The sequence below is a fragment of the Schistocerca piceifrons genome, chromosome X, assembly GCF_021461385.2.
Source record: "Schistocerca piceifrons isolate TAMUIC-IGC-003096 chromosome X, iqSchPice1.1, whole genome shotgun sequence".
NCBI lineage: Eukaryota > Metazoa > Arthropoda > Insecta > Orthoptera > Acrididae > Schistocerca > Schistocerca piceifrons.
Window position 1 is genome coordinate 481,429,037 of NC_060149.1, and position 24,083 is coordinate 481,453,119.

General features: G+C 38.9%; 1 protein-coding gene across 1 annotated transcript in view; it reads right to left on the reverse strand.

The window, feature by feature from the left end:
- The window catches only part of LOC124722073 (serine/threonine-protein kinase GL21140), a 212,200-nt gene that overhangs the window by 109,261 nt on the left and 78,856 nt on the right, over positions 1-24,083 (reverse strand). The window contains exon 4 of the mRNA XM_047247271.1: positions 22,271-22,366. Coding sequence (XP_047103227.1) covers positions 22,271-22,366 — 96 coding nt within the window. The remainder of the gene's footprint in view (positions 1-22,270; positions 22,367-24,083) is intronic.

Below are 24,083 nucleotides of genomic sequence, written 5' to 3' on the forward strand. Positions count from 1 at the left end.
TAAAAACAAGAGAGCAGATGACCATGGCTGGCCATCCACGAGCATAAAAAGGGAAAGCCAGCAACTCTGCAACACATTAAAACATCCACCCTAAAAGCATTAGCGTGCAGAGCACAAAAGGGCAAAGGACATGCACTAAAACTAATACAGAATGCTAAAACCCACCATCACGTATAAAATGTAAAACTAAATTAGAAGATGAGGCATTGTCAGCTAAAATTAATGGCAATGATTCTGGTAACTGAAGAGTCCATCGCAGGGCAGTCACATATGGACGATGTGCCCTCTAGTATTGCGGTTAACTCAAAAAAATCTCTGTTAGCTGATGACATTAGCTGGGTAATGAGGGATGTTGTGTACAACGTTGGCTCAGTTTCAAATAGTGCAGTTCATGATCTAAGTTCATGGCTTGTAGAAAATAAACTAACACTCAATCACAGTAAGGCTCAGTTTTTAGTTTTCAACTCACAATTCAACAAAACCTGACATTTTAATTTTACAGAATGGACATATGATTAGCGAAACTGAACAGTTCAAATTTCTAGGTGTTCAGATAGAAAGTAAACTGTTGTGGAAAGCCCACTTTCAGGAACTTGTTCAAAGACTTAATGCCGCCATTTTTACTATTCGAACTTTATCTGGACTGAGTGAGCGATCGACACGAAAAATAGTCTACTTTCCTTATTTTCTTTCACTTATGTGATATGGTATTGTATTTTGGGCTAACTCTTCCAATTCTAAAAGGATATTTTTGGCTCAGAAATGGGCAGTTCAGACAATAAGTGGTGTAAGTTCACGAACCTCTAGTCTAGCTTGAAGGGGGAAACCAGATGGCGCTATGGTTGGCCCGCTAGATGGCGCTGCCATAGGTCAAACGGATATATCAACTGCATTTTTTAAAAATAGGAACCCCCATTTTTTTTATTACATATTCGTGTAGTATGTAAAGAAATATGAATGTTTTAGTTCGACCACTTTTTTCGCTTTGTGATAGATGGCGCTGTAATAGTCACAAACATATGGCTCACAAACAGTTAGTAACAGGTAAGTTTTTTAAATTAAAATACAGAACGTAGGTACGTTTGAACATTCTATTTCGGTTGTTTCAATGTGATACATGTCCCTTTGTGAGCTTATCATTTCTGAGAACGCATGCTGTTACAGCGTGACTACCTGTAAATACCACATTAACGCAATAAATGCTCAAAACGATGTTCGTCAACCTCAATGCATTTGGCAATACGTGTAACAACATTCCGCTCAACAGCGAGTAGTTCGCCTTCCGTAATGTTCGCACATGCATTGACAATGCGATGACGCACGTTGTCAGGCGTTGTCGGTGGATCACGATAGCAAATATCCTCCAACTTTCCCCACAGAAAGAAATCCAGGGACGTCAGATCCGGTGAACGTGCAGGCCATGCTTCGACGACCAATCCACCTGTCATGAAATATGCTATTAAATACCACTTCAACTGCATGTGAGCTATGTGCCAGACATCCATCATGTTGGAAGTATATCACCATTCTGTCATGCAGTGAAACACCTTGTAGTAACATCAGTAGAACATTACGTAGGAAATCAGCACACATTGCACCATTTAGACTGCCATCGATAAAATGGGGGTCAATTATCCTTCCTCCAATAATGCTGCACCATACATTAACCCGCCAAGGTCTCTGATGTTCCACTTGTCACAGCCATCGTAGATTTTCCGTTGCCTAATAGTGCATATTATGCCGGTTTACGTTACCACTGTTGGCGAATGATGCTTCGTCACTAAATAGAACGCGTGCAAAAAATCTGTCATTGTCCCGTAATTTCTCTTGTGCCAAGTGGCAGACCTGTACACAACTTTCAAAGTCATCGCCATGCAAATCCTGGTGCATAGAAATATGGTACGGGTGCAATCGATGTTGATGTAGCATTCTCAACACCAACGTTTTTGAGATTCCTGATTCTCATGCAATTTGTCTTCTACTTATTTATTTTTATTTATTAATTTGGTCCTGTTGATTACATATTATACAGCTAGTGTACAAGTAATATAGGACAAGTCAATTGATGCAATTACAGTAGTACATTAACATTTATATATCACATTGCACAGACATTGCTTTATTTTACAATAACAATTACTTGCATGCAGTATTAAAGCCTGCATTATGCCAAAAACAGTTTAAGTGATTGTTTAAAATAGTAGAATATGTGACAGTGCATATTTTTATGCTACTGACATATATAAGGAAGTAAATTTTCTTCATGGTCATGGTTTGAATGAATACAAGTTTTAACTGCATTCCTTAAGAAGAGGCTTAAGTGAATGCTCTAGAGAGTGGGATACATGGGAGTTCACATTTTCGCATAATGAAACAGGTGTGCGGATTAGCCACGACAGCAGCTAAAACAAAAACACCTACTCGGGCATCATCATTTGTTACAGGTCGTTGTTGACGTTTCACATGTCGCTGAATACTTCCTGTTTCCTGAAATAACGTAACTATCCGTTGAACGGTCCGGACACTTGGATGATGTCGTCCAGGATACCGAGCAGCATACAAAGCACACGCCCGTTGGGAATTTTGATCACAATAGCCATACATCAACACGATATCGATCTTTTCCGCAATTGGTAAACGGTCCATTTTAACACGGGTAATGTATCACAAAGCAAATACCGTGCACACTGGCGGAATGTTACGTGATACCATGCACTTATACGTTTGTGACTATTACAGCGCCTCTGTTACAAAGCGAAAAAAATGGTCCAACTAAAACATTCATATTTCTTTACGTACTACACGAATATGTAATAAAAAAAATGGGGGTTCCTAATTTTTTAAAAAATAAACAGTTGATATCCGTTTGACCTACGGCAGTGCCATCTAGTGGGCCAACCATAGTGCCATCTGGTTTTCCCCTTCAAGCTAGATGAGTTTCGTTCTTTGTAGTTTCTTCGTTTGATGCTTATTTCGTCAGATATTTGGCCCGGTCACTATCAATGGACCACACACACACACACACACACACACACACACACACACACACACACACACACACACACAGACCTTCCTAGTGGTGGACAGTGCCTTAATCAAAAATTTGTTTGGTTTGGATGCTTCCACAGTGTTTGGATTCATGATCACAGATTTGATACATTTAGTGCCCAACCTCATACTGTATCAAGAATTTGATGGCCTGCACCAGAAATATTTAGTCTTTTTTTTCGCCATGGCTAGGCAAGGCCACAGATTACGCAGTGTTTATCAGCCTCAAACCCACAATGTGACCTCATTTCTATTATCACAGGCCTGTGCCGCCAGGTGACAGTGAATTTGTAGCCTGGTTGATTTGATACATACCCCATTTCCCACCCGGAAGAACTCATGACAAAACTGGCAGGGGAGGGAGGGGGGGTTGGGAGGTGTATTTGTCAGAATATTTACAGTTACTGCTTGATGAAGAGATCCTTGTTGTCAATACGACAAAGCCTCCACCAGTACAATCAGTCGGTTTTTCAAGTTGTCCATGCTCCCTGTATATTCAGCAGGATTTGCCAGAGCAGACTCTGGCTACAGCTTCAGATCCCATCCACAATTGGTTTGTGCTGCACCACAGACTGACTCTTGTTAATGGTGTCAATTTACTGTATACATACAGAACATGCTGTGCCATGGGTGGCTGCTCCAGTCTCTCTCCAATGAGACATTCTTTGCCCACTGCCCACTGCACCTTGGCCATCCTCGCACTTCCATCACAAGAGACAGGCACCGGGGTTCCTCACCTGGTCTCTCACTTTTGGCCGCCACAAGCACTGGAACCAGGTGGTCGTCCAGTGCCAGTGGGGTTGGAGAATCTTCACGTTACAGATGGAGGACAAGCTGGCGATCAACACTGCCAATGGGTGGGGAAATTGCCCCATCCACCCCTGCACTGAACTCCCTGGCCTTCCTCCCTCCAGATAACCAGGCCCTCTCCTCCTACTCCATACTTGGAGCTCACTTCTCAGTTTTTGCTTCCACCACCAAGAGCAAACTTGCTTACTTCATCCTCCTCCAATGATTTTTCTAGCCCTTCACGAGAACATCAGGGGCCGGGTGTGGATGAGCTTCAGCAACAACTTGTGGTGTCGGATGATCAGCAGACGCCATACGAGCCAGTTCCTGTTCTTGCTCATTCCCCTGAGCCCTGAACATCCCCATGGACCCAGCTCCAATGTTAATGATCCCTGCAACTGGGGTCATAGTCATGCCTGTTGGCATCTGCCCGCAACAGAGTCATCACCCTCAGGATCATTTCTGGCCCTACTCTCTGGTGGCAGCTGACAAGGAACTTCTGGCTCTGTCAAAGGCCCTGTCGACAGTGCCCCATGTGATATGGATACCGCTTTCCTGGGTACCACGCACTATCCCACACTGCAGGGGAGAGACACCAGAGGTGCACTGTCTCACAGTTGCCTAGCCCATGGTAGAGGTAGACACCATGTTACCGTATCTACTGCATCTGTGTCTTGCTGCACGAGATGCTGACTCGCTCCTGTTAGGATTCAACTTGCTCACGCCAGCACCTATAGCAGCACGGGTCTGGCCGCAAAGGAGCAGTATGCTCAAACAGCCACAGCAACATCACATTGAGGTTTAGCACACAAAGCCAAAGGACAGCGCCACATTACAAGTCAGACTAGCAACTTATCTATTTTAATCCCAGAATGAAGGGCTCTCTTCTGCTTTCTGTTATGCTCAGTTGACTCTGCTTTTGGGACACTTGTTACTTGTTTGGACTTTGCTTAGTTATGTACACAGACTTTTATGGAATTTACATACCGCGTTCACATTATAGTGGTTATTCTACGTGTACTTATATTGCTGTAATAACCATATTTAGTAGATCCACTAACCTGTATGAAATACTCAGCACAATTTAACTCACAAGTGAACAGTGTTCCACTGCTAAGAAACTCCATTTGGTTCAGGACATATACTAAGTTGTCACTGGAATGGTCTCGTCAAGTACAGAAAGAATATATAAAAGTCCTAAAATATATCCCACTAATTTCCATATCTCAATATTGCATACATGTAAGAGATCATCTAGATACTTAACATGCCTATCCTCCAACTACACGAGTAATTACCTAAATAAGAGACTGATGTCACACTGACTTCAAATTTTCCATCAATAAGAGGTCATGAAATGAGTATCCTATCTGAAAACTGAGCCAATTCTGATATAAACAGTGAGACATTGCCAACATTCCTTCACAGTCTGGATGGAGCGCAGAAAGCAAGTGCGCATGTAGAATTACTGCTTGCAGCATCTTAGTAAGTTAGCTTAGTCAGTTATTGAAATACTGTGCGAAAGAATGGAAATGATATAGTCTGACAGCCAAAGCACCAGGAAATAAATTACATAAAACCTTGTTATAAATTGAATGGGCACTATGTGAAAACCATTTCCAAGTAGAATAACTGATTACTGATCGTTACTAAATCCACATTCCAGATTATATTTTTCCAAGCAGTTTCAGAAGCTTGCCTGAATGTGACCCCATTTAGGATGCTTCCACCAAACGTATTTACACAAATACTATGCTAGTTTCCATCTCTGCCACAGAAACGATACACCAATAATTAAAATACAACACAAAACTAAAATTATGCTATTTATTAACACATGGTGTATGTGACTCTGCCCCTTATGTTTAGGTTCAGATTTGACGACAAAGACCGTCTGGCAACAGAAGTGAAAATAACGCTAATTCAGAGTGAGTGGGAGTGTGATGATAGGTAATTGAATTTGCATCTACATATATATACACACATCTACTAAGATACTCCACAAGCTACCGTACGGTGTGTGGCGGAGAGTACCCTATACCACTACTTGTCATTTCCTTTCCTGTTCCACTTGCAAATAGAGTGAGGGAAAAAGAAGTCTGTATGCCTCTGTATGAGCTCTAATTTCTTTTATCTTATCTTTGTGGCCCTAAATGCACAATGTATGTTGTCAGCAGTACAATTGTTCAGCAGTCAGTTTCAAATGCCAGTTCTCTAAATTTTTTTTAGTGTTTCTCAAAAAGAATGTCACCTTCCCTCCAGGGATTCCCATTTGAGTTTCTGAAGCATGTCCATAACACAGGTTGTTCAAACCTACTGGTAACAATTGTAGTGGCCTCCCTCTGAATGGCTTCAATATCTTCCTTCAATCCAACCTAGTACAGAATCCGAACACACTAACAGTATTCAAGAATAGGTCACACCAGCATCCTATATGCAGTCTCCTTTACAGGTGAACCACTCTTCCCTAAAATTCTCCCAATAAACCAAAGTCGACCATTCGCATTCCCTACCACAGTTCTCACGCGCTCGTTCCACCTCATATCTATTTGCAACATTATGCCCAGATATTTGAATGACTTGACTGTGTCATGCAGGACACTGTTAATACTGTATCCGAAAATTACCAGCTTGATCTTCCTACTCATCCACATTAACTTACATTTTTCCACATTTAGGGCTAGCTGCCATTCATCACACCAAGTGGAAATTTTGTCTAAGTCAACTTGTACCTTCCTACAGTCACTCAAGTTCTACACCTTACCGTACACAATGGCATCGTTAGCAAACAACCGCAGATTTCTGCCCACCCTGTCCGCCAAATCATTTATACAGAGAACAACAGTGGTCCTATCACACTTCCCTGGGGCACTCCTGATGAACACTTGGCATCAAGAGCAACATACTGGGTTCTATAATTTAAGAAGTCTTTGAGCCACTCGCATCTGTGAACTTATTCCATATGCTCATATCTTTGCTAACAGCCTGCAATGAAGCGCTAAGTCAAATGCTTTCTGGAAATCCAGAAATATGGACTCTGCCTGTTTCCTTTCATACACAGTTCTACGTATATCATGTGAGAAAAAGTCAAGCTGAGTTTCGCATGAGTCATGCTTTCTAAAACCATGCTGATTTGGGGACATAAGCTTCTTATCCTCAAGAAAGTTTATTATATACGAACTGAGAATATGTTCAACAATTCTGCAAGCAAACAGAAGTTAGGGATATTGATCTGTAATTTTGCAGGACTGTTCTTTTACCTTTCTTACATTCTGGGGTCACCTACGCTTTTTTCCAGTTACTTGGGGATTTGTGCTGGGCACGAGATTCATGATAAATGGAAGCTAGGTAAGTGGCCAATGCCATAGAGTGCTCTTTGTAAAATCAAACTAGGATTCCATCTGGACCTAGTGATTTATGTGCTTTCAAATTTTTCAGTTGTTTCTCTACGCCAGGTATGCTTATTACTACGTCATCCATATGGCAGTCCATCCAATGGTCAAATGACAGTATGTTTGAACAATTCTCCAGTGTGAACAATTTCTGAATGTGAAATTTACAACTTCAGCTTTCGTTTTGCTATCTTCAACTGCCACACCAGACTACTCACATAGCTATGTAAATGTGTAGTTGTATAGTAATGGAAACAGAATGTTAAATAACAGTTCTAAAATAAATGATGTAATGCACAAAAATTTTAATACAATACAACCCCATTAATCCAAACCCAACAAATCCCAAATTTCAGATATTCCAAACAAAATCCAGGCTGCAGGAAAAAGTAAATCAAAAGCCTATTTTCACTGTAAAGAAAGGATTTTATTATACTGTAGGACTGAAGAACTTATTACTGAATAGCAATTTATCGGAACGAATCGTTTATTACATTGGTAACTACAGTACTGTATTAAATGTTTGTGAGGCGGTACTATAATTTTCACTTACATTATCTTGTAAAATTTGTTATCTTCTGTTGCCATAAAGAACTAAACATGCTTGATGATGCGATGTTGTGCCAGTATTGCATGAACACCACGTTGGTTCGTGTGGCAACAGTTTGCTGTTCTTAACACAATGGCAATTCAAGGGCATCCCCAGAGTAAAAATGTGACTACGTCCTTTATTGTTACTTTTTCATTTTTTCTCTGATAGAACAGTCTTCTCGTTCCATTAGAAATCAAAGAAGCTTCCCCTCTCAAATGAACTATGGAACTTGCTGCATTCCCCAGAGATATAGACAGCTGTACTGTAGGTGCAACCACAATGGAGGGGTATCTGCTGAGAGGCCAGACGTGTGGTTCCTGAAGAGGGGCAGCAGCCTTTTCAGTAGATGTGAGGGCAACAGTGTGGCTGATCGACTGATCTGGCCTTTTAAAACCAACAAAAACAGCCTTGCTGTGATGGTAATGTGAACAGCTGAAAGCAAGGGGAAACTACAGTCTTAATTTTTCCCCAAGGGTATCCAGTACTACTGTATGCTTAAATGATGATGGAACCCTCTTGAGGAAAATAGTCCCCCATTTGGATCTCCAGGCAGGAACTACTCAAGAGAACGTGATTATCAGGAGAAACGAAACTGGTGTTCTACAGATTGGAGCTTGGAATGTCAGATCCTTTAATCGGCCACATACATTAAAAAATTTAAGAATGGAAATGGACAGATTGAAAGTTGATACACTGGGAATTAGTGAAGTTCAGTGGCAGGAGGAACACGACTCCTGGTCGGGTGAATACAGGGTTATAAATACAAATGGGTGAATAAGAGAATAGGAATGTGCATAAACTACTATAAACAGCATAGTGAATGCATTATTGTAGCCAAGAAGACATAAAGCCCACACCCAACACAACTAGCTCTGCAGATGAAGAGACTGAAGAAATGTATGATGAGATAAAATAAATTATTCAGATAGTTAAAGAAGACAAAAATTCAATAGTGATGGGGGACTGGAATTAAATAGTACGAAAAGAAGAGAAGGAAAACTGGTAGGTGAATTTGGTCCAGGGGAAAAGAATGAAAGAGGAAGCCGCCTGATTAGAACTTTTCACAGAACATAATTTAATCATTGCTAACACTTGGTTTAAGAATCATGAAAGAAGATTATATAATGGCAAAGAGATTTAGTAACCCGATTTTAAATTGTAAGACATTTCCAGAAGAAGATGTGGACTCTGACCACAATTTATTGGTACTGAACTGTAGATTGAGGCTGAAGAAATTGCAAAAAGGTGAGTTTCAGAGGGAGTATCAGCAAACTATTGACAAGAACAGGGGAAAAGAATACAGAAGAAGATGACGAGGACTAGTAGAGATCCTTGGGTAACACAAGAGATATTGAATTTAATTGATGAAAGAAGAAACATAAAAATGCACTAAAAGAAGCACACGAAAGTAAATACAAACATCTAAAAAATGAGATTGGCAGAAAGCACAAAATGGCTTAGCAGTACTGAATCGAGGACAAATTTAAGGATTTAGAAGCATATATCCCTACGGGAAAAATAGATACAACCTACAGGAAAACTGAAGAAGCCTTTGGAGAAAAGAGAACCACCTGTATGAATATCAAGAGCTCAAACAGAAACCAGTCCTAAGCAAAGAAGGGAAAGCTGAAAGGTGTAAAGAGTACATACAGGAATACGTGCTTGAGGACAGAATTATAGAAATGAAAGATGATGTACATGAAGACCAGATGGGCAATATGATACTGCGAGAAGAATTTGATGGTGCACCGAAAGACCTAAGCCAAAGTCCAGGCAGCAGATGACATTCTGTCAGAACTACTGACAGCTTTGGGAGAGCCAGCCATGACAAAACTATTCCATCTCATGAGCAAGGTGCATGAAGGAGGTGAAATACCCTTGCATTTCAAAAAGAATACAATAATTCCAATTCCAAAGAAAGCAGGTGCTAACAGATGTGAATATGGTTACAAAATACTAACAAAAATTCCTTACAGAAGAATGGAAAAACTGGTAGAAGCTGACCTCAGAAAAGATCAGTTTGGATTCCAGAGAAATGTAAGAGCATGCTAGGCACTACTTATACGATGACTTCTCTTAGAAGATACGTTAATGAAAAGCAAACCTAGATTTATAGCATTTGTAGACTGAGAGAAAGCTTTTGACAATGTTGACTAGAATATTCTCTTTAAAATTCTGAGGGTAACAGGGGTAAAATACAGGGAGGGAAAGGCTATTTACAACTTGTACAGAAACTAGATGGCAGTTATACGAGTCAAGGGGCAGAAAAGGGAAACAATGGTTAGGAAGGTAGTGAGACAGTGTTGTAGCCTATTCTCAATGTTGTTCAATCTGTACTTTGAGCAAGCAGTACAGGAAACAAAAGAAAAATTTGGAGTAGGAATTCAGGGAGAGGATATAAAAACTTTGAGGTTCACCGATGACATTGTAATTCTCTCAGAGACAGCAAAGGACTTGGAACAGCAGCTGAATGGAATGGACAGGGTCTTGAAATGAGAATATAAGATTAAAATCAACAAAAGCAAAAGAAGCATAATGGAATGTAGCTGAATTAAATCGAGTTATGCTGAGTGAAATGTGAACTGGCAACAGCAAGAAAAGGGTTTCTGAAGAGAAATTGTAAACATCAAGTATAGATTTAAGTGTCACGACGTCTTTTGTGAAAGTGAAAGTGGAGTGTAGCCACGTATGGAAGTGAAACATGGATGATAAACATTGTAGACAAGAAGAGAATTGTGGCTTCTGAAAGGTGGTGCTACAGAAGAATGCTGATGATTAGATGGGTATATCATGTAACTGAAGAGGAAGTAGTGAATAGGATTGGGAAGCAAAGAAATTTGTGGCACAAACTGACTAGGAGAAGGGATCAGTTGGTAGGACATATTCCAAGACATCACCAATTTAGTACTGGAGGGAAGTGGGGGGGGGGGGGGGGGTGTCAAAATTGTAGGAGACGAAGAGATAAAATATAGGACGCAGATTCAGAAGGATGCAGGTTGCAGTAGTTACTCAGAGATGATGAGGCTTGCACAGGATAGAGAAGCATGGAGAGTTGCATCAAACCAATCTTCAGGCTGAAGATGACGATGACAACGACGACGACAACAACAACAAGAGAAGCTGTTTCCTCTAATTCAATTTCAGGTTTTGTAAAACACTCTGAGTCACTGATTGCACAATAAATGTTACATCTAGTGGCAACAAATATGCTTTGATGTCTCCATTGACTAGCTGCATTTCTGAAGGACAAAATGGAGCATTGTCCACCAAAAGTAGAGCTTGAGGTGGCAGTCCATATTCTGTACTAAATCTTCTAACAAAGGGAACAAGTTTGTTCTCAAACCACTCACTAAACAGAACACAGCTCTTCAAGCTTTACGTTGATTTTTGTAATAAACAGAGAGAGCATTCACATTCATGTCTTTCAGGGCTCATGGTTTTGCAGTCTTTTCAATTAGCATGAGCAGTAATTTGTTACTGCGGCATTGCTACACGCCAAAACAGTAAGACATTATTTATTCAGTTTAAAATCTGGTGCAGATGACTCTTCTTTCCAAGCAAGACTTTTTGTAGAGATTGCTTTGAAATTCAGTCCAGTTTTGTCAGTGTTTTCATCAGCTGTTGTCAGTAATTTTCTGATGATATCAAGTCTGCAAAGTCATCTAAGAATGCATCTGCTGTGGCAACAACAGCTAATAATTTTTCAACACTTATCATTGTCATATAATATGTGTTTTCTTCCAACAATCTAACCAACCATTGCTGGCAGTAAATATTGGAGCATCATTCACAAGTTTGTTCAGTTGTAATGCCTTTTCTTGAATCCTGTCTTTCCTGAGTAAACCACAAGAAAGTGGTATCATGAATTTTATCATACAATGACATGGTGATGTTATGGCATTGTTCAAAAAGTTTTTTTCATTGATTGTATTGCAGAAGCTTTCGATTTTCCTACAGGTTTTTTTTTTCCCCCCCCCCCAGTCACTGATAGTGGCTTTCCTGACGCCAAATTCAACAGCTGATTTTGTAGCACTTTTCCCACTGTCAACCTGCTTAAAGCACTTCCAGTTTTTCTTTTAATGTACAAGAACTATGTTTTCAGCTATACAGTTTACTGGGGAGCATAGTGTGTTTTATACATACAATATTAATTTAATTTATAAATGAAAAGCATGAACACCGTACTGTATAAGTCAACCCAATTTATTGTGTATAGTGTATGTAGAATGTACATTAGCAAAGCCAAACAAACTGAGCTTTAGCTCCTCTAAACAAGATAGCAACACTACCACATGCTATCGGTTCTGCAGTTTTAGTGTTGTAGAGTATTGTGTGTGATATTCACAACATTGTCACTTCCTCACAGGATAATATAACTGGCTGATCGCTTACAGAAAGGATGGGTGAGCCAGTCCCTCTGTTAACACATTAAGAACATCTCACAATAACTTGCGGAAACAAGTTGGACAGATCAAAAAATCTTAAAACTCTAGCCACATTCATTTCAATGTCACTTTAAACAGAAGGCAGATCTGCCGACAAATCTGCTGCTGCCCTCTGCTCTGAGAATGAAACACAGTCTCGTAAAATGTGGCACACAGTGATCCGTACGCCATAAGCACAACACATTGGAAGGTTGTTACGCCAGAGCAAGACGCCACGCATCAAACAACTGTGGCAAAGATGAGTGAGAAGGACCTCATCCCATCTTTGAGGATGGAAGGAGTTATCCCACAGCCGTGTAGTGGGCTTTAATACATGCAGCTGTCACTTCCAGCTAATTGTCTTCCCCTTGACCCACGACTCTGTACCTCAACAGTGACGAGATAGCATGCAGAGGGATGGCACAGTGAACTACTGAGGATCATGACATGCATCCTTGGTTGCTACATCTGCCATTTCATTCCCTGCAATACCCATGTACACTGGTACCCAACGGAAAGACACATCCATATCCTTTCCCAGCCATTGTAGTTGGAGGAGTGTATCCTACATATTCTGGACTATCTTATCTGCTGGAACATATAATGAATTAAGAACATATGCAGGAGTGCAGTCTCTCCTGTACTGCACTAAATGTAAAGTTACCCTGGACCTGTGCAGTAACCACGACGGGAGGCGGTTAAAACCCTGGATTTGGATTGGTTGTGCTCCACATCAACCGACCCCAGCAAATGTTGCATGTGGATACCAAATGGCATTGTTGCTTGTGGGTGATGGGAGAAAAGGCATTCCAGAGGCTGACGAGCAACAGTAGGGTATGCGGCGGTTCCCTGCCTCAGCACAGAGACTGGGCACATGCCTAGTCTTATAAGTACCCACAGACCAGCCTAACCCCCTCATAGCAGATAGCATCAATAATCTTCAGGTAAGAAGACCTCACTGACCCGTACAATGTGCATCCACAGTCTAGGTGTAAACGCACAAAAGCCCTATTTAAGTGGAGTAGACATGGTTAAGGCAATTTATAATATTCAGTGCATTCTGGCTTCTGTCCTTCAGATCTCTCGAGTGTGGTAATCACAACAGTTTGGAGTAAAAAATAAGAGCTTACAGAGTCTTTAAAATGTAGAATAGTCTCCCTCATACTCATGTCAGGGAAAGTAAGAATACGATGAGAACGATTAAAATGAACATGATTAACATGAGAAAACACACACACACACACCCTTTTCTGCGATTAACATGAGAACACACACACACACACACACACACACACACACACACACACACACACACACACACCCTTTTCTGCAGGAAACTGAAAACCTTTCTTTGCAGCCCACTCCTCTAACCTCCGTACTCTAGGTTGCAAGTGACGATTTGTTATTGCCACACTGGAGGAAGACCAGAAAACAGCGAAATCATCCACAAATAAGGAGCATTGTACATGACTCTGTATGGTAGATTCGATGCTCTTGATGGCTATGGCAAAGAGGGTAACACTTAAGAACACTAAATCTCCAGTATCCATATTGAGAGAGGCTAACGAGTTGCTTGATCTCTGATAACCAGACCAGACTACAGTTGATCATTCACTTCATTGTTTTTCCTACACAGCTCTTCAAGGCATTACTTCAGTAACTACTGGGACAGGTGTGGTCCTCTTCTAGTTTGAGGAGAGGCATCAAAATTGCCTCCCTCCACGAGTCGGGGAAGTGACCTTTCTGCCGCATCATACTAAAACAGTCAAGGAGGATTTCCTTTGACACTGCTGGCATACGTTGAAGCACACAGTGTACCGAATTTGGTCATAACCAGATGCAGTATCACAAAACTCAGACAGTGCCAATTCCAACTACCACATGGGGAAAATGTAGTTGTAGGCTGCAGAATCATTGAATCTGAAGTCCAACTTGCTCTTCTCTACAGTCACATGGTAGCTGCAAAATGGCAGATCTTGGCTTGTGGCTGGTAATATTATACTGTACTTGTATGTGTTCAGTGCTTTTTTTCATTTTATTTAGAAAATGTGTTTTGACTACAAACTACTACATGTCTAGGGACGATGTACCAGTACAGATCTGTCTAACGTTAGTGAAGATACTCATTCACATTTTCATCACAATAGCTTTTTATCTCCCTTCCAGGCATGACAAGACAATGAAATTTATGCATCAGTATTCTGCACAACATTAAAGAGAGTCTTATTTCAAGCACACACAGATTTCATATCTATCACTGTCCTCAATCAACAAGTTCGTAAAGCATTGCGAATACATTTTCAATACGAATTACCATTCCCAGGATAAATAAGTCATACTTCACACTTGTTACAACCACAGCACAAAGATTAAGATACAAGTCCTTATCTAGAGAATGACTGTACTACTCGAGCCCATGAAAATGACTACCTACCTCTGCCATGTAAGAAAAACAATATTATTACAACATGAAGATCTAGATTGTTCTACAACTGGCAATTGGGGAAATAAACTTATGTACATAGTTTTCTGCATAGATGAGTGAACAGTTACAATGAAAACGTGCCTTTTAAGGTTAGCAAGATTTATAAAAATAAAGGTGATTATATATGATTGTAAATTCATTCTGGGAAGATCTGGAAGAAACTACCAGCAAAATCCCCAAGAATCACATAAAAGTGTTACTAGGAGACTTCAATGCCCAGTTAGACAAGGAAAGAAAATTCCGAGACGTGACAGGGAAACACAGGGCCCACATGAGAACAAACAAAAATGGAGAGAACTTGATAAACTTCTGCAGCAATTTTGATCTGAAAATCATGGCAACGCAATTACAGAAACCACACAGAAAACTTGTAACTTGGAAATCCCCCAATCATGCTCTAGGAGAATTTCAGATAGACCACATAGCAATATCCACAAAAAAAACACCAGAGAAATAATGAACGTAAGAACAAGGAAAGGAGTTTTCGAATCTGATCACCACCTTCTCCAAATTAAAGTAAAATTTATACCCAATAGACAAATCAAGAGAACCAACAGACCTTTCAGAACAGATCCAGAGTACCTACAAATAAACAAGAAAGAAATAATAGAAGAAATTACGAAAATCAATACCAACAACTGGACAGAACTGTCAGAAAAAATAAAAGAACTGATAAAATTGGGACAACCACCGAGAAAAAGGAAACACCAACGGTGGAACATGACATGCGACAGGGCCATAGAAGACAGAATACAAGCCTGGAAAAAAATTTAACAGCCATAAAACACAAGAAAAATGGGAGGACTTCAACAGAATACAGAAAAACACTTCAAAAATAATCCGAAGAGAAAAAAGAGGTTACGAAAACAGCAGGTTGAAGGAGATAGAAGAAGACTTCACCAGATACAACACACGAAATTTTTACAGAGTATTCCGAGAAAATATGACAGGATAACAGCCACCAAGCTTATGCTTCAAAAGACAAGATGGAACACTGGAGACAAATCCGAAGAAAAACTGTGAAATATTAGCCTGATACTTTGACACGTTACTTAACTGTGATAAACCAAAACAGAGATTACAGTTTACAAAACCAGAACCCAACCGGGACTCCGAACCCCCAACATATGAAGAAATCTTGAAAATAATAAAATCATTGAACGATAACAGAGCACCAGGTGAAGATGGACTGATTGCAGAAATCTGGAAATTAGACCATGAAAACATTACACCCAAAATTCATAGTATAATCAAAAACATCTGGGAAACAGAAAAGATACCAGAAGAATGGAAGTCAGCCCTAATACACCCCCTCCACAAGAAAGGAGACAAAACAGACCCTAACAACTATAGAGGAATTTCGTTACTCCCGGTGGCATACAAAATTCTATCAAAAGCTCTGTTAAATCGCCTAGAACCTCAGATAGATCCACAGATCGGAGAATACCACGGAGGGTTCAGGAAGGGAAGATCATGCAGTGAGCAGATCTGGTGTCTGAGAACATTATTAACAACGAGAAAGTCCAGAAACACCACAGTAACATTTGTTGATTTCAAGAAGGCTTACGATTCCATAGACAGAGAAACACTTTTTAATACACTAGAAGAAATGAAGGTAGACAATAAGACCAGAAAACTAATTCTGGAAACATTAACAAATACAAAGTCATAAGTGAAGTTCATGGGCGAGATCTCAGAATCTTTCGAAATCAAGACAGGAGTGAGACAGGAAGATGGCCTGTCACCCCATTTTATTTAACGCTGTTTTAGAGAAAATAATCAGGCTGTGGGACAAAGGAGTCAATGGGGTAAAGATGGGGAGAGAGAAAAATAGAACCGTCAACATAAAATGTCTGGCCTTTGCCGACGATATAGCCATCATTACAAATGACAGAAAAGAAGCCAGAGAAGCCCTAGATATATTGAATGAAATCGCAGCCAGAACAGGACTACAAATATCATATGAAAAAACCCAGTACGTGGACACAAAATCTACAGACAGAAGCCCATCGATAAAGTACGGAAAGATAACACAAGTAGAAAGTTTCAAATACCTGGGAGAGATTATACAGAAAACAGGACTGAATTCAACAGCCAATGAAGAAAGGGTTACAAAACTACAAAAAGCATACAGACTTACATCAAACCATTACAATAAAAGAAATATTTCCATCAATGCCAAATTAAGACATTACAAAACAGTAGTCTTACCTGAGGCCTTGTATGCCTCAGAAACAACAGTAATCAGAGGAAGAACTAAAATCAAGGAAATGGAAAAGCAAGAGAGGAAAATTCTGAGAAAGATCTATGGGCCAGTTCAGAGACGGGGGATCTGGATAAAGAGACCAACAAAGGAATTGTACAAACAGGCAGAGACAATTACAGACAATATCAGAAAAAGAAGGGCAAAATTCTATGGGCACATTCATAGGATGAATGAAAATAGGCTGACCAAGAAGATTTTTAACATAGTGGTGACGAATAAGGTGAAAACTAACTGGGTAAAGGAAACCATGGAAGACCTCAAAAATCTAAACATCTCCACAGAAGAAATATCAAACAGAGGAAAATACGGAGAAAAAAATCAATAAACATAAATTCGAAGAAACACCAAAAGAGAAGAAATCAGGAAAGAAGTGGACAGAAGAGAGGAAGAAGAAACACAGTGAATTTATGAGAGGTTTTTGGGAAGAGAAAAGAAAGAGACAGAAAAAAGTGCCATGAATTTGAAATGTACCAATTTACGTACCATATTGTCTTTGTGAATATTGATTGTGTTTTAACGCTCTCCTTAATGGGGAATTAACAATAATAATAATAATAATAATAATAATAATAATATGATTGTAAATAATTTTAAAATGGAATTTCGTTAAAAATTCTGTGTATGCCACATTGCTCAAATAATAACCATTTTATATTTTATTTCATACGACTGTTGTTTTTTTTTTTTTTTTTTTTTATACAAAAAATTGAATTAACTTTTGAAAAAATTATAACACTTCTTGATTTAATAGATAAAAATTACGACAGTTCTTGATTTAATAGGTAATAAAATGCTACAAGAAATTCAGAACCCAAAATATTGCAAAGTGTGAAATATATGCCATTTATAGTCCAACAAAGCAAATGGAATTGTGTACAACAATATATTTCCTTTAAAATCAAAAACAAAAATAATGTTCCACAGCATTACAGAAAAATCTGGATACGTGGGAAATTTAAATAAATATTTCCATACAATACACTACGATGTCATAGGCCACCTCTTTTACACCAGACTTGCAATTTGAAGTAAAACTTGGCTGAGAAAAGAATGGGATTGCAGATTTTGTCCTAAAGGCTTAGTATCATAATCTACTGTTGATCAAAGATCCCCATAATTCTGGTCTGTTATAACGTGCAGTGGAAGATATGAAAACATTCTAATGTATGACCTCTGATATTGTCATTCCCAAATTCAATCAATTCTTCAAACATAGTCCGATAAATGGGAATATGTGACCAACAAGGAAAGATGCCAGATGCTGCAAGCTCCCTAAGAATGTTAATGATTGCTTATCAAACTCAAGAAGTAAAACATACTGAAACGCAGTGAATTAAGTACAAAATGACTTTTATAATTTCCCAACCAATACAAGGAAGCAAGCAAAGACGGAATGTCAAAGTTTTGCATTAACCATCAATGAGATCAACAATGGTAAACTAGTTCAGTTGACCAAGGATGTGGAAAGGAAAGAATCATTGTCTGAAGTGCTCTCTCTCTCTCTCTCTCTCTCTCTCTCTCTCTCTCTCTCTCTCTCTCTTGTATGGCCTTCCCCCATTTCTTCTCCCACAGCCTTTACTGGGAGTCTTTCTCCGTCCATAAAGTATGTGTGTTTCTCCCATTTTCTCTTATGTTCTTTTATTTTTGAATTTTGATAATATATTTATACATCCTTCCTTATATTCTCTCTTCTAAGAAACATTTCTTGAACTTGTATTCTACTTTCTTGGTGTCTTCTTGTCACCCATGATTCCCTTCCATAACTAAGCGCTGGTACTGCTATGGTTTTGTAAAATTCAGCTGGGTTTCTTTTCAGACTTAATTCTGCATTTTTTTCAGTCATTCCATATACTGAAGTAAATTTATTTAATTTTTGGTCCATGTCATGGCTGTATTCATGTATATATCCCATCCTAGCTATTTAAGATGTTTAACTTGCTCCCAGATTTTATTATTAAGGAAAACTTTTGATCTTACTAGCTGTATACAGAGAAATGCCATCACTTTTGTTTTTTCTATAGACAATTTTAGGTTTTATTTTAAGGCTATCTGTTGTAGCTTTTAAGACTCCCACGTGAAGGTCATCTTCATTCTCTGTAGTCAGTACTAGGTCATCTGCATATAGGATTACATTTAGTTTAATTATGGCTGAACAACCTGACAATTTTATGCATGAGCACTTGTGCCTGCCCAAGCTCCTGCTCACTGGTAGAGCAGTTGTGGTGTGGTGGGGAGTGATGGGAAAGCACATGCACACTATGGTCGATATAACACAGGAACAGTGTGAACTGTGAAATGAGGGATGGTCAGTGGGCAGCAAAGGTTAGTCGGCATTATGTAACACCGGCAATTTCTTCGCATTTCGATCTGCAGGGGGAGGAATCTTCAGTTTTGCAAGGTACTGTTATCAAACATGAATCATGCAACACACACATGATATGGCAGGATGACATTCAGTCACCTTGTAAATCTTTACATAGAGTTCATAATTGCTCAGCTGTCCATTTTTATCAGATGTGTAAACACTGGACATGAGGTCAAGAAGAGCTCCTGTGCTTATCAGTAGCTATGAAGAACAATCTTAACAGCAGTGACGAAACTTTAAAACTACAGATTTATCATGGAAATTATTAGTTTTTGTTCCTAGAGATTGAGCGCCAGTCATGTTGCAAATAAATCGGGACTCACAGCGCAGCTGAATGAGAAAAATGAAGAAACTTCCAGTCCTAGTTCAATCAGAGGTGTCCTCTGCATGACTCATGAGGAGAATGTACGTACAGAGATGTCACTTTGAAAACTCATTCACATAGTTAATAGTGTACAAGAGCATAGACTTCAACAGTGCCAACTAAAAAACTTTCTTGAAGATATCAACAGTTAGCAAAGAAGTCTGCCCTACTACAACAAGGCGTACTGGCTTAATAAGGGCTAGTTAAATCTAATTTTTTGTCTTTCAGATGAGATAGATATGTGTGTGTTCCTGAACTGAAAGTCTTCATGGAAACAGAGACCTTTTATTCCTTACCCTTACATATAATCATCCAAATGCCTTAACACTCCAGGATAAGGATCAGTTGATACTGCATTTCATCAGCCACATTCAAGCTTCAAAATGAAACTGCGACTCGAGTAAGAATCAGCTGGACAATGGAAATGCAGCTCATTTTCCAAAACTGTCTTCTTCGAACAACTCTGATATTAACAGATTTTGGATGCTATCCACATATTATACGTAATCTTAAGGAAGATTTCCAGTTTTCATTTAACAACATGACAACACTGCAGAGTGATTTTCCTCTGTGCTCCTCTCCATATTCAGTGAACATTAAAGTGAATTTCATCAATCTGCAGTTCGCAGTAACTTACCAGCAGCGTGAAAAGGAGAGAAATTCAATAATGAGGAACATTCTAGATTTCTAGAAGCATTTCCCATAGAATCGACTTGTTTGATTACACAAGATGGCTGCTGGTGTAATATCAATGTTGCATTCCACTTATGTTTGAAAAACTGTTTTCAACAATGAGGAACTATAACCCATTTGAGTAAATCATTTTCACGCCATAACCTAAACTACATGTAACATCTACAATGCACATCAATGCTCTTGTAGAAGGGAAAAAAAAGCAAGAACATCTTGAGTGCAAGAGTTGATTAAAAATCATTGTATGTGTAATGTCTAATTAATAAATATCTACCTACTTAATAATTAAATGATGTGGCAGGATTGTGTTTTTAGTTCTTTTCATTTATACCAGTGAAACCTCATTTACAATGACTTTCACACTCCCTTGGTATCCTCTCTCACGTCTTCATACAACTACCTCCTCCCTACCCTGTGCTGTGATGACTGAATGGAAAGGGTATGGTAATTGCTGCTCACAGGCCCGTGCTTGCATCTACTCATGGAGCATGTTGGCTGTGAAGCCTTTGTCTAGTGTCACTATATAAAAATACTTTTTTGTTACTGATCACTTAATTTGGCGATGGAATGGGTAATCTCATTCAGCCATTATATTCAGTAATATTTCTCTGTTCACATTATCAAATGCCTATTCAAAATCTACAAAAGCAAGATGTGTTGTTTCCCTATTGGATTCTCATCTCCTTTCTATAACTTCTTGTAGCGTGAAAACACTGTCACTAGTTGACCATCCCTTTGTAAAACCGTATTGTTCTTCAAATATTAGTTTTTACATCATATTTTTTAGTCTTGAATTCAGGCTTTTGGCATATAATTTATAGGTTGTATCCAGTGATTTTCATAAAGCATAAAAATTCTAAACCATGAAGGCCAGACATGCACTAAACTTAGTCTACTCCAATATCAGCCTAACCACCTCGTTTGCTTACAAATAACACTGATTATATGGCTGAGATTTTTAAAGCACACTGAGGCTGCCACTGGTCATATACATTGATACCTGTGTTGACTTTTAATTTTGTGGAACTATTCACAATATGTAAGATAAAGGATACCAGAAATCATTACCAGTAGAAACTGGCAATCTACACAGACGAAGTAACACACTGTGTTTGGGAACACGTTATGAATGACGTATGCATCCCTTTAACAGCAATCTAATTTTATCACAATCAATGAAATTCTGACACTAATATATATAGAGCTATTGTTTTGTCAGGTCATTCTGCAATGACAAAATTTTATTACATTTATTTATTATATGGCTGCCAAAATTATGAAACTATTAAGGGGTGCATTTAACATGCTACAGTAACATAATATGAAGATAGATATATCGTCACAATAGGTGAAGCAACAATCCAGATGTAATTCTGAGATAGTCTTAATTATTCATTATTGCACCTACAGGTATCAGATACCTTAACAAACAAGTTCCAGAGTAGCCAACATACAATCCAGCAAGTGATTAGATAATGGCATCAGAATTATGATTTTTCTGTTTCTGTTATTACTATTACTTCCCCTCCCCCTCCCACCCTCCACCACTTTTAAATGGGAGCATTGAAAGCAAACCAGCAGTGTGTCCAAGTATGAAATTGTCAAGTAAATTTACATTTCCTTAGAAATGCTGCAGAAAGTGAGAAACTGCACTCTGAAATCACACTGCAAAAGTATCTCACTATGGGATCCCAAACAACATTCTGTCACTGGATCAGTTTATTTTTCAGGGCCCACTTCTCCCGTTCCTGCACAATATGCTTCAACATTTTCACGCTTCTGTGTACAGGACAACTTCATGTACAACTATCCATAAAGCACAGTAAATTTCAGTGAAATATGAAACACTTACCATGTCCCATGTTCCTGCTGCTCCGCTCGTGCTCACTTTTCAGGTGCATATTAGCACGTCGTGAGTGTCTCCTTATGCTTTCAATACACTTTCGTTCTTAAAAAAAAAGGAAAAAAGAAAACTAAATTAATCAGAGAAACATCAAAATTTAAAATCAATCCCCCTCCCATCCTCTCTGCCCCTCAAGCATTACATAGGTGTTAACTTCCATCTTAAATTCCCACTCACAGATGCACCTGGAATTGATATGGCTCATAACAGAAACACAACATGTTGCAACACTTCTTACACCAGATCTTGGGAGGTACAATTAGGGAATTTATTGTAACGGATGGAATCAGTCTGTCAATTGTGGTTATTTTCCACCTCACCTTTGTTAGAAACAAATCTGGCACTGAAATGCAGTGGTTAAAAGGTGTATTTTGAATTCCTTCATGACAAATGCCTTACAAGGGTTTTGCACAACAATAAAAAAAATTTGCACTTTCTTGATACATTTCAATTTGAGGATTTAACAAAAAATATGTACAAAAATGCACCTTATAGACAAATTATTGAATACTAAACTTTGCTTCAAAACACAGGGAATCGGAAAGTGCAAAATCTGATACAAAAATACTCATGCACTATGATCTGAATATGGCAACATCTGATCATCCACAATTTTCACAACACCAGAAAACTAACTCCTTTGGGAATATTCTACATTTTTTCCAGTAACTGTAGCTAATACAAGATCTCAATAAAGGACATTGCTCCACAATATAATTCCCCCCCCCCCTCCAATTCTCTCTCTCTCTCTCTCTCTCTCTCTCTCTCTCTCTCTCTCTCTCTCTCTCTCTCTCTCTCCCCCCCCCCCCCCCCCTTTGCATTGGGAGCTTTAATCAAGGAAAAGATTATAAAATTCATGAACAGATAGTTCAGTGGCTCATTAGGGAAGTTACAGAGTACATGTCACAGTTCAGAGTTCTGATGCTGGATACATACTAGCATTCATTGCCCCCACCCTTCAACCTTCCTGGTGGTCACTTAAGGCAGACTTGAATATTCACTGTTCTGGGATTTTCAACAAGATCTTCATTTTTATTCATCTGGGTGCACATCCCTTTACTAACTTTCTTCACAATAATCCTCAAAGTGATTTATACAAGAGAGAAAAAAATATCAACATTCTATTTCCATCACCATTAACTGTTTAGATCAACCACACATACCTGTCTTTAATTTTCACTGACATAAATAAGTTGTTTCGTACACACGCATAGTGTACCAAAATAACACAAGTGGAAAGAAAATTAATAAATTACAAATTTATTTTTAGAATTTTATTATTATTATTATTATTAAATTTAAAATAAAAATAAAAATTGAGAATGCTATCCTCAGACAGACTTTTGGGCCAGTGATGGATGGAGATGAATGGAGGAAAAGAAAGAACTGTGAATTGCAAGAGCTATACAAGTTGGTGGACATTGTGGCAGTGATCAAAGAAAGAAGACTGAAGTGGTATGGACATGTAATGTGTTGAGAAAGCCAGATCATCAGTCAGGTAGTGGAGGAAGATATCAGAGGCAAAAGACCACGGGAAGACCACGACTCTGATGGACCGATGAGGTCAGAGAGGATATGAGTACGTTGGGCTGTCTGAAGATGAATACATGGACCGAGGACACTGGAGGAGGCTAATTGGTTAGCCAAAGACCAACTGCGGTAAGTAAGTAAAATCTACACTCAAAAATAAGAAGTGAACATAAAAACAATATGTGCATAATAAAAGAATGTCAATGAAGTTCCAGAAAAACAATTGTCATTT